The sequence below is a fragment of the Mytilus galloprovincialis genome, chromosome 1 (assembly GCF_965363235.1).
Source record: "Mytilus galloprovincialis chromosome 1, xbMytGall1.hap1.1, whole genome shotgun sequence".
NCBI classification, from domain to species: domain Eukaryota; kingdom Metazoa; phylum Mollusca; class Bivalvia; order Mytilida; family Mytilidae; genus Mytilus; species Mytilus galloprovincialis.
Genome location: NC_134838.1, coordinates 88,637,234 through 88,649,551, shown reverse-complemented (window position 1 = coordinate 88,649,551; position 12,318 = coordinate 88,637,234). Strand labels below are relative to the sequence as shown.

Here is a 12,318-nt window from a genome sequence, read left to right as displayed (position 1 = left end):
AAATAAATCGTGCAATATAGCATCATAGTTTTCCAACCAATTGCTCAACATGGGAACAGAAGCCCCTAAATGCACAAATGAAGTTCACTAAAACCAGAGTTTTTGACGGAAAGGTATCAAACTCAAAAGTTGTCTATTGCTTTACATATATTTACAATGTAAATGGAATTGTGTGACAAATATTATAACATGTATAACAAGACAGCCGGGGGATTTGTATATCATTATTCAGGGTCAGGTAAATAAAATCATGCAGAATTGACAATCATAAGGCTCTAACCTGTCAATTCTTATTCCAAAGTTACCTTATTTTAGCATACAAACATAACAAAATGGCATTAAAAGGAACAATCTTAGAACACACAGTTAAACCTTAGTTGAGGGTTGCCTAATGAGCTACTTAATTATAACCTCTGTTCCATAGCTAGTTCGATTGCCTTGAAATATACACATATTGTGACATAACAACTTTGAAGACTGATAAACTGCTAACAAAAAGGGTATGCAATCTGATAAAATTCTAATGGAGATCTATCATTTCATCGATAACTTTATTTAAATAAGAAGAAAAACACTCAGTTTATACGCCATAAAATGTTGTATCAAAACCTCTTAAGTCAATAGAAATGGATAAATTGTTTATCAATCTATACTGAAACCTAGGTACTTCATTTTGAAAAAGGTTAATAAAACATTGACTGGTTTTTCAGTATTTATTCTGAGTAAACAGGTAAACAGTTTTAAAGGAAGATCCAGTGAAAGGTTCACTTTATCCATTAACTTTTCCATAAAACATTTAAAAGCCATGATTTTTATGGTAATTTGGTCCTGTCAGTTACATGCTAATGATGTCATAAAGTGGACTGAATGGTAACTGGAATTTTATATTGGATGGGAAATATTCCTACAAAATTTTTTCTCACTTTGAAAACATAATCTTCAATGTACAATAGAAAATACCTCTGCCTTGAGGTAAAATGAAATTAACTGATCTGGACAACAATTACAAACAATAACTCTGTGGACACCCAATGTCTTAAATGACTTATAAAATTAAAAACCCATGGTCAAACACACCTTAATTTCCCACAAAGTTTACTATAGTCAATGCTGAATTGCTTTTATCATTATTGAAGCTTTAAATATCATAGTATGCAGTAAATCATTGTATAGGTTTTTCTCATTGTTGAAGACTGTACATTTTAGGTCTAAATTTGGTAAATTTAGGTCATTTGGTTTCTGGTGAAAAGTAGTCTCATTGGAATTGGCATCAAATTTTCATTGGCAGATCTAGAAATTTTCATAAGTGGGGGCCCACTGACTGCCTAAGAGGGGGCCCACTCCAGTCACGCTTCAGTGATTCCCTATATAAGCAACCAATTTTTTTCCCAAAAAGGAGAGGCCCAGGCCTCCTGCCCCCCCCCCCCCCCCCTAAATCTGACTCTGATTTTAATAGCATTACAAAGATGAATTATGGTTAATCAAGTGTAAAAATGTCATATAGGATGTCAATGAAATATTTTGAACATATTAGACATATTTGCATAGATGAACAAAAATGTCCACATAACATTAAGATAATTATGTTCACCAATAAAAAATATGAAAAAAAAACTTTTATCAAAAATAATATTCCTCAAATCAAGGATTCTCACTATACAAATCCTTGCTCAAATCTAAATATTTTTAAAATAAGATGACCTCAAAGAGTGGTAATTTTCACATGGTAGAACAATGTACTGTGATTAATGGACCGATTTTCTTTGAAATATTTGTTATACTGTTACAATTTCAAATTGGAGCTACGAAATAAAAATTCCTTATACAAAAAAGACACATGCCAAAAGAAGTGAAGTAGAAATGAAAGACTGATCCGTAATATGTCAGAACCAGAAGTTAATACTGTCAGATTTTACAATATTGAAATAAGATTTGTGTGTGTGAATAAAACAGAATTATTACAGCATAATCAATAAATCTGGTGTTTTGAATTAATTTATGTACATAGAATATGTGTCTCAGCATGGCATAACATAGAAAATCCTTTTCAGATATCCATGCAATATGTTTAGAATTTTAAACCTAGTGTTGATAAAGAAATCAATATAATCCAAAACCACAGTGTTGTTGGCCTTTCTTCACAAATAATTCTGTTAAAGTAAAATATCTTAAGTAACCAAATAGAATGCAATATTTCAATAACAATATTCAGAAATTGTATTTTTCATTGAAATTATATTCTGTGTTGAATGTTTTAATCTTAATTACATGCAAATGGATTTTTTTTTTTAAATTTGTTTCTTGAGAAGCTGCTTTGTATTATAAAATTTTGAAAAATCTATGGATTGATCATTCTACATTTATCAAATAATTTTTTAATTCTTTACTACCAAATTCAACAGCTTTCAGCACTCAGAAAATTTATTAACCAAATTACAAAGGTTAAACTATTTCTAAATATCTTGATGATATACATATTATATATTCCTTTATCATTGTCTTCTGCTATAGAACAAAAGAAATTTTGATCTAAAAATAACCCTCCTCCCTTCATACAAAGAATCTTGATTATCATACAGATTTGTTTATTTTATGTTTTATCAAACGATAGATTGGATTCCACCCAATATATATATATATATATATATAGTCCTTTAATGAATGTATTGTATCTTAGTATCTCTTTTCAATTCAACAATCTCATTCTAATTGTAAAGGTGTGTAAATATTTACACTTCATATGTTCGGCAGACGACAACCACATTTGATTCCTTTGTACTATTATTTACTCAACATTAGAATAAATTGTACTAGTCAATTCAAATATATAAATTAGAGTAGAAAAAATAAATTCTGAACTCATAAAAAGCTTTGAAAAATTATATAATAAATGAGAGAATTTTTTTTTAACAAAGACAGTACATGGTCTATATGGCAAGGAAATATCATCCTGAACTGTTCACATAGATATCTATATCTCTCTTTTTGTAATTTGAAAGTAAAAGGCAAATGTTCAAATTGAAAAAGTCCCTTCGACTTTATCAGTAGCTATAGGGGACGACTATTTAATATTAGTGGTATAAAGAGATATTTTCACAAAAAAATCTCCATGGAAATGAGATCTGCCAATGATATTAATCCAACTGCATATCAAGTACTGTTAATGTACCACTAGTGATTTGCCATAAACTGACCTAATCACAAACTAATACATGTAAGACTAGCTACAAAATTGGCTGGATCAAAGCATCATGTGGACGCAAGACAATAATTGGTTTGCCACAAAATGATAGTGATTCAAACTTAGAGGCATTTTTTAATCTAAAGTTGGTGAAATTCAGTCTGCATGGTGCTTTAATATGGGATATATTTTTTTTAATTTCCAGACATACTTGCTAAACTTCAAGTTATTCTCATGACAACAATTGAGTATAGAATGTCTTTGTCATTAAAATTATCATTGATATGGTTATATTTATAAATTAACTGTTTACAAAATTTTGAATTTTTGAAATACTAAGGCTTTTCTACCTCAGGCATATATTACCTTAGCTGTATTTGGCAAAACTTTTAGGAATTTTGGTCCTCAATGCTCTTCAACTTCATACTTTATTTGGTCTTTTTAACTTTTTTGGATTCATGCGTCACTGATGAGTCTTTTGTATACGAAATGCGCGTCTGGCGTATATACAAAATTTAGTCCTGGTATCTATGATGAGTTTATTTATAACCACTGGGATGATGCCACTGCTGGCAGAGATTTATTTCCCCGAGGGTATCACCAGCCCAGTAGTCAGCACTTTTGTGCTGACATGAATTATCATTGATATGGCTATATTTATAAATTAACTGTTTACAAAATTTTGAATTTTTGAAATTCTAAGGCTTTTCTACCTCAGGCATAGATTACCTTAGCTGAATTTTGGTCCTCAATGCTCTTCAATTTCGTACTTTATTTGGCCTTTTTAACTTTTTTGGATTCGAGCGTCACTGATGAGTCTTTTGTAGACGAAATGCGCGTCTGGCGTATATACAAAATTTAGTCCTGGTATCTATGATGAGTTTATTTGTCCTGAGTGTTTCCTGACTTTCTAAATGTACTTTTAAATGACAGTAGTGCATGGTTTGGACAAGATTTTACAGTGCACTGATCTCTTACTTGACAAAGTTGAATGACATTTAACTATTTATCTCTGTGTCAATGTCCACAACAATATGTTGCTGTGTATTAATCTTGCCTAGACAAAAGAATGTGATTCAGTAAGCCTCAGTGTATTTCTATATAACACACAGAAAAAAGATGCATATAAGCAGAAACCAGATGGTCTCTTGTACGTACATGTATGTGTTGCATTTAGAAATCCAAGCATACTTGAATGCATGTAATTTAATTACCATTCCCAATTTGTTTACCTCTGATACATATTTATACATCTCCCATTGTTATAATTAGTAGTTCCTTTAGAAACACATACAAAATATTTTTTTTGCCTTTGAGCAATTCACTATGCTGTTGAATATTAATCCTCTCAAAAAAATGTTTGAAGAAATTTTCTTTTTATTTATGAAATCTGAAATGAGAAAAATTAAACCCCCCCCCCCATTTTTTTTCACATCCCCCTTTCCCTTTTTCCAAAACTGATCTCAATTCAAATTTCTAATGGAGTTTGCAACAATAACTACTCATTTAAATACATCATAAAATATTAAAATGTAAAATAAGTGCTTGTTATCACTGAATGGTAAAGATTGTTTTAATGTATCAGTTGGTAGTAAAAGTGAATAGACATTGTATATTGTATAAAACAATGATTTAAGTTGATTCAACTACTATTCTGGACAAAGAAAGATAACTCCAATTGAAAATTTCTTGCTATTGCACAATATTGTGCAATTAGATATTTCTTGCTATTGTGCAATACTGTGCAATTGAAAATATTTGCTATTGCACAATACTGTGCAATTGAAGATTTCTTGCTATTGCGCAATACTGTTCAATTGAAAATTTCTTGCTATTGCACAATACTGTGCAATTGAAGATTTCTTGCTATTGTTGAATACTGTGCAAATGAAAATTTCTTGCTATTGCACCATACTTAATATAATAATTTTGGATCCTGATTTGAACCAACTTGAAAACTGGGCCCATAATCAAAAATCTAAGTACATGTTTAGATTCAGCATATCAAAAAAGCCCAAGAATTCAATTTTTGTTAAAATCAAACTTAGTTTAATTTTGGACCCTTTGGACTTTAATGTAGACCAATTTGAAAACGGGACCAAAAATTAAGAATCTGTATACACAGTTAGATATGGCATATCAAAGAACCCCAATTATTCAATTTTTGCTGAAATCAAACAAAGTTTAATTTTGGACCCTGATTTGGACCAACTTGAAAACTGGGCCAATAATCAAAAGTCTAAGTACATTTTTAGATTCAGCATATCAAAGAACCCCAAGGATTCATTTTTTGTTAAAATCAAACTAGTTTAATTTTGGACCCTTTGGACCTTAATGTAGACCAATTTGAAAACGGGACCAAAAATTAAGAATCTACATACACAATTAGATTCGGCATATATCAAAGAACCCCAATTATTCAATTTTTAATGAAATCAAACAAAGTTCAATTTTGGACCCTTTGGGCCCCTTATTCCTTAACTGTTGGGACCAAAACTCCCAAAATCAAACCCAACCTGCCTTTTATGGTCATAAACCTTGAGTTTAAATTTCATAGATTTCTATTTACTTATACTAAAGTTATGGTGCGAAAACCAAGGATAATGCTTATTTGGGCCCCTTATTCCTAAACTGTTGGAACCTCAACTCCCAAAATCAATCCCAACCTTGCTTTTGTTGTCATAAACCTTGTGTCAAAATTTCATAGATTTCTATTTACTTAAACTAAAGTTATAGTGCGAAAATCAAGAAAATGCTTATTTGGGCCCTTTTTGGCCCCCAATTCCTAAAATGTTGGGACCAAAACTCCCAAAATCAATCCCAACCTTCCTTTTGTTAAAATTTCATAGATTTCTATTCACTTTTACTAAAGTTAGAGTGCGAAAACTAAAAGTATTCCGAAGACGATGACAATGCAGACGACGACGCTAACGTGATACCAATATACGACCAAAAATTTTATCAATTTTTGCAGTCGTTTAAAAACTGGGGGTGATCGCAAGTCATGCCAAAAGGGTAGACAACACTCACGACAATCATGGCAAGTACAAATGTGTTGATGTCACAATCAAGGTAAATAATACTTATATTATAATTCTCTACGTATACTCATTTCTGTAGGGGTGATTACACAAATAAGGTACCTCCTATTCCCATCCAGCCCTCTCAACACAAACATACTATAAGATGGCAAAAATTTAACCTGAAACAGATGGTCTGATGTGGGTTTTTTGGACTAGGAGATGCCTGTTTTTGTTAAAAGATTGTTCCTTCTTACCTGTAATTAATCTTCCGTCTAACATCCAAACATGAGGTAAACAATCTACTATATGAATGCGATCTGAAAACCAAAAAATATACTCCTATAAAGCAATGCTTTGCAACACTATTTTACATTGAGTGTGGCAAGAAGTCGTGGCTCTACACTTTTAGTTCACACGTGACCTATGCATGTTGTAAACAATATTCTAAACAGATTTGAAAAGAAGCAATTGTTATTAGGCACTGTAGTAGTTGACAAATTGAAAGTGCAGCAAGAAAACATGAATCTATTGCAACTGGAGCTAGCTCATATAGTAGTAAAAAGTGTAAGAAAAATAAACTGTTCAGGCAGATATATGTCTCACAGAAAATTCAAAAAAAGACAATCTGATGGACAGCAACATTGCTAATCAATTCAAAGTTGCCAGGCCATGATATGGAGGGCAGTACATCAAAATGACATTAAAATTATATGTACTGATACTAGTCTGATCATGCTGATAGTAATGCAACTTTATAGAAAATATCACTGATCAATCACGAGTAGTTCCTATCAAGTCAACAAACAATCTTTTGGTGCCGCCAGAAAAGTAACATGTCTTGCATTCTGGTACTTTTTATATACATGTAACACAAAATCTATTTTATCTTAATTTCAATAACAACCAATACTTACAATATGGATCTTTCTCCAGCTGTCTATTTCCATGGAAACTGAGATTGAGGATGTGTAAATGTCTGATTTTTCCAAGTTCATGCCATGTCAAGTCATTATTTGATAAATTCAAGTTTCCAAGAGCGACAAATTTTGATAACCCATCTAAGCTCTTCAACTGCAAAAATAAAGAGTTGACCAAAATGTATGCGTTTTAACAATTCTAAATATATACTGCAGTGATACATGAAAATTTCAGATAATAAAATAAAATGATGAGTATGTCATTGTATGAGACTTGAAGTACTTTCTTGCTATTTATCTGTACAAACTTTCTTACATTTTTATTTTAATACTATTTTGCTGCTTTTCTAAATGTATGTCATGCATCATTACCACATATCATGAAAATAAAGCCTCAGTAGCCTTCACACTTTTCTATGTTTTAGAATCATCAACAAGCTACAAAACATAAAATGAACTTTTGAAAAGACCCTTTTTAACACAAAAGAGAACTATTTTGAAATCTATCAGATTGGTATATCATTGACTACCAAGTTAAAATTATGAACAGAATTATGGTCAATACGATGATTATAGTGCCATTGTCCAGGTATTAAACTAAACACTGGGGAATGTAGTGTAAAACTGTCATTGATAATTCACATTGTAACTCATAGTCTGTTTACTTTTAAAATGTAAATAACTCAATAAAAGTTACAAAACTCTAACAATTTGTTGTCATTGTGAGGAATGATTGGCAGAAATTAACACAAAAACAAATCTTCAATACACAAAAAACTCTTATAATCCCTTTAATCATTCTATTCCAATTCTCGTATTGCATTTATTCTATGTTACATTTTATGTATTTTCCTACCTCATTATTACTTAGATCAATATTCCATAATTGCTGACAAGATTCTAAGTTAACCACTTCATATAAAGCATTTCCTCGTAGATTTAAGGTATGAAGTTTGGCACAGCTGTTTAATTTTTCTATTGTTTCTGAAACAAAAATGCAAAAATTGTTAATCTACTTTTATCAAAATTAAGAATCACAAAACTATCCTTTAGTGTTATCTGATTGTCTTTCCTGTTTTGTTTTTCCTTTTCTATTAATGTTAGAGAATTTCATAAACCATTGTCTTTCTGTATGGAGTTTATAAGTACATTGTACCTGTATTGTTTCGATCTATAATTCTTCATATATGTAAACAACTATCTTTGCTTTTTAATTAATTCAAACATACCTGTATGTATCTGACTGTAAAGTGTGAATTTGAAGGGTTTTGAATCATGAGGATGAGATAGTATTTCTTATCCTGTACATTAGAAATGTTTAATCATGATCACACAGTCATACACATGTGCATGTCATAATGTTCAGTTAAGAGTTGCAAAGGAGTAGGGGCGATAAGGCCCTTATTTGGCCCAAAAATTACTGCAAATTTAAAAGTTATCATATGTATTCTTAAATAACTGAAAACCGTACTTCAGTACAAGGTACTCAGAGAAACAAAACAAATTTGACTTTGAACAAGTTTCCATGGCAACAATTCATGATTTATTTTGCATATTTTGTAAAATTTCATGATTTTCCTTGTTATTCATCAAATGCTATGCATATTTTAGATTGAAAAAGTATGTGCGCACCCAAGAAACAACTTTATATTTGGTGGGATCATGTCAATAGTAATAATAAAGCTTCTGTTAAATTATTTTGTTGTTTCTTGCCTGCGCACGATGTTTCCATAACAGAAATATAGATGAAAAACTGCATAAAATCTGTATTTTTCATCGTTTTCTTTTAATTAGTACATATTATGACATAATTGTGACGTCATCAGGTAAAAATCTTGATGTTTTTCTTTTATATTTCTTGAACCTATGCATTTTCTAAACATAATGTGCCAATTTGAAATAGATGTAAAACATTTAATTTTTGTGGGCCAAATCCAGGCCTTAAAAACATTTAATCTAATTCTGAGCTGGCCAGTCTTTGCAGTTACTTTCTCATGTTGCATGCTACAATGTATGAAGAGATGCAGCAACTATAAAGTTTATGTTTTGGTTTGAAATAGCCAGAGATAGAACCCACCACAACCTCACTTGTGCTAAATTTAGAATTTTTAAAGGATTGATTGATTGTTGGTTGCTTAACTTCCAGTGGCAAATATTTCATGCATGGTCCAGACGAGTTGGGAAAAGACCAAGTGACCATATTTTGTTTCTCCAGTCACCCTTTGGGGGGGGGTATTTAAAGAAGGTTAACTTTAAACAGACATATTTATCTTGTAATTTCAAATTTCTAAAAAAAAAAAAAAAGGAACATAAACATACATGACATACAATGACATAGATTATTCTAAATACAAAAACAAAAGACAGGAAGGGAATGTATTCAGACGGACTGAAGTAAAATGGCCAGCTTATGACAAGTGAAACTGCGAGCTACTGCTCACTGATGATACCCCCGCCGCAAGTGGATAATATTAATAGTGTAAAAATATGCAAGTGTTCGGTAAACAGGAAGTTGTCGAGTGATGAATCTGAAAACGCATCACACGGTATAGCTGACTTATATAAATCCTGAAACCAAATTTCAGAAATCCTTGTATTGTAGTTCCTGAGAAAAATGTGACGAAAATTTTCAACTTGGCTATTATGTGTAAAATCATACAAGTGTTCGGTAAACAGGAAGTTGTCAAGTGATGAATCTGAAAACGCATCACACGGTATGGCTGACATATATAAATGTTGATACCAAATTACAGAAAGGGTGGATGTGTAGTTCCTGAGAAAAATGTGACGAAAATTTTCAACTTGGCTATCATGTGTAAAATCATACAAGTGTTCGGTAAACAGGAAGTTGTCAAGTGATCAATCTGAAAACGCATCACACGGTATAGCTGACTTAGATAAACCCTGAAACCAAATTTCAGAAATCCTTGTATTGTAGTTCCTGAGAAAAATGTGACGAAAATTTTCAACTTGGCTATCATGTGTAAAATCATACAAGTGTTCGGTAAACAGGAAGTTGTCAAGTGATGAATCTGAAAACGCATCACACGGTATGGCTGACATATATAAATGTTGATACCAAATTACAGAAAGGGTGGATGTGTAGTTCCTGAGAAAAATGTGACGAAAGTTTCATGGGACGGACTGACTGACGGACGGACTGACGGACAGACAGAGGTAAAACAGTATACCCCCCCTTTTTTAAAGCGGGGGTATAATGAATGAAAAATTAAAAAAAAGCTTACACACTGCCTTTTAACGAAATTGAACTAATCATGTAAGAAAATAATCTTAGAAATGTTCCAACTAATATTTGCAAACATATTGCATTAAAATAACACAAAATGCACTATGAGTGTATGGATGGATTACTACTTCAATTTACATGTATACTAAATATTTAAAATATAATAATAAATAGTCCTTTTTGAAGAAATTTATTTGATTGTAATTTGTTGTCTCTTCTCAGTACATCCATTTTTTATTCAATTGCAGAACTCAATGGAAAAAAAGGATTCACTTTTTTATATTTTGCTTATCTTTAAAAAAGGTCCTTTCAACCTGATTAATATTCGTCATAGGATCTGTTTGCACTTCATGTAATACTTCGCCCTTAGCATGCTTAGTCTGTTGGACCTGATTTATTCTATTTTGTAAATGTATATAAAGAATGTTATTTGAATAGGGTTTGTTTACATTTTGTTGAAAATTTATTTGTATGTATTTAGCATTGTTTAGGTTTGAACATTGTTTTCAATTTAGACAAGTTTATCTATAATTTGATACATTTTAACAATTTCAATGATAATCCACCAAAGACAATTAATACAACCATCAGTGAGATCAACAGTCACTAAAAGTAATTCTAAATAAAAACCACTAATCAATACTCCAATTTTTAAATCTTTTTTTTTCATGAATTTTGAGGAATATATATTATCTTTAATCTTATCATGTTAACAATGTCTAAATAAATTTATTACATCTTAAAGTCATATGAAACTTCAAATTAAAAAAATAATGATACATATTTAAAGCCGGGTTAGTTTTTGTCATACATGATCATGTCATATAACTGATGTACATATACTTTCTTATGAAAATGAATCGTTAATTTGTCCAAAATTTAACAGATTATTTTTTTTAAATAATTTGCTGATATATTTTTCTTATGCACAAACTTCAGCGTGACCTATCTTGAAAAAATCTGGTGATCACAATATGCAAGTATGAATGGGAAAACCAATTTGGAAGAGAGTAAACAAATGTGTTAATTATTACTATTTATAGCATAAGTTAAGGCCCATAAGACTTAGTAATGTTTTTAACTTTTTCCTAAGAGGAATTCAATTAATTCTATTGATATCATTCTAAATGCTCAAGAATTTAAAAGTTGAAAAAGATAGCTATAATGTGTTTGAATTGTTTGCACACAGACAAGTTTGTATCTAATCTCACCTATTCCTGAGTTTGATAAATCCAAATATTCCACTGTTTGCAGAGGCCCTTTTGCTCTGGAACGAATCAGCTGAAAATAAGTTTTAAAACAAAAGTTTAAAGGTAACAAGTCATTTACCAGCGTAAAAAAAGTTATACGAGAGTAAGGAGAAAGTCTGATTAACCTACCTGTGTGTTTAACCTCATCTTTCCGGTTTCATTCACCGACAAAAGCTACATCCATGTTTTCAGCAACTTTTTGGAAGCACTTGCCAGTTAGCATACAATGTAAATAATACGCTATTAAAAAAGTGCAAATTTATTCAGGCGTAAAAAATGTCAAGGAAGCTTTACAAACGTGTGGTGCTTAGTATTCGTTATCTTGACTATTTATTGATTATTTTTATCCGTATGATAAGAAACATTAACGAATACGTACAAAAGAAATTATTACGCGAAAGAATTTCTTGTTGTCCACAATTACTTCCGGGTCAAAATAAATTAGTTTGTTGCTAATGTACACAACATGTGTAAAATGTTTATAAAATGCTATAAAATGATAACTTGGCGCTTTTAATATAGCCTTTTAGATAAAGATAATCATATACAACATTTTTTTAACGATTTTATTGTATCAAAACAACACCAAAGGCTTTCATTTCACTGACATGTATTCATAGCAGATAAAATCTAACAAAGGGATGAAACTCTGACATATTTCAAATTACTTAGAACTTACAGTTATCTCCCATTTATCATT

General features: G+C 31.0%; 1 protein-coding gene across 14 annotated transcripts in view; it reads right to left on the bottom strand.

Annotated features, from left to right (window-relative positions):
- Positions 1–11,965, bottom strand: part of LOC143043418 (uncharacterized) — an 83,160-nt gene extending 71,195 nt beyond the window's left edge. For 8 of the 14 annotated variants that reach the window (XM_076215773.1, XM_076215781.1, XM_076215741.1 and 5 more), the window contains exons 1-5: positions 11,748–11,964; positions 11,580–11,649; positions 7,978–8,105; positions 7,119–7,275; positions 6,459–6,521 (exon numbers count right to left, since the gene is read on the bottom strand). In XM_076215773.1, the coding sequence (XP_076071888.1) occupies positions 6,459–6,521; positions 7,119–7,275; positions 7,978–8,105; positions 11,580–11,649; positions 11,748–11,765 (436 nt within the window). In that variant the 5' untranslated portion in view covers positions 11,766–11,964. Of the gene's footprint in view, positions 1–6,458; positions 6,522–7,118; positions 7,276–7,977; positions 8,106–11,579; positions 11,650–11,747 lie in introns of all 14 variants that reach the window. The other 6 variants (XM_076215733.1, XM_076215743.1, XM_076215745.1 and 3 more) reach the window with 3 other exon arrangements.
- Positions 11,966–12,318: the final 353 nt, after the last annotated feature.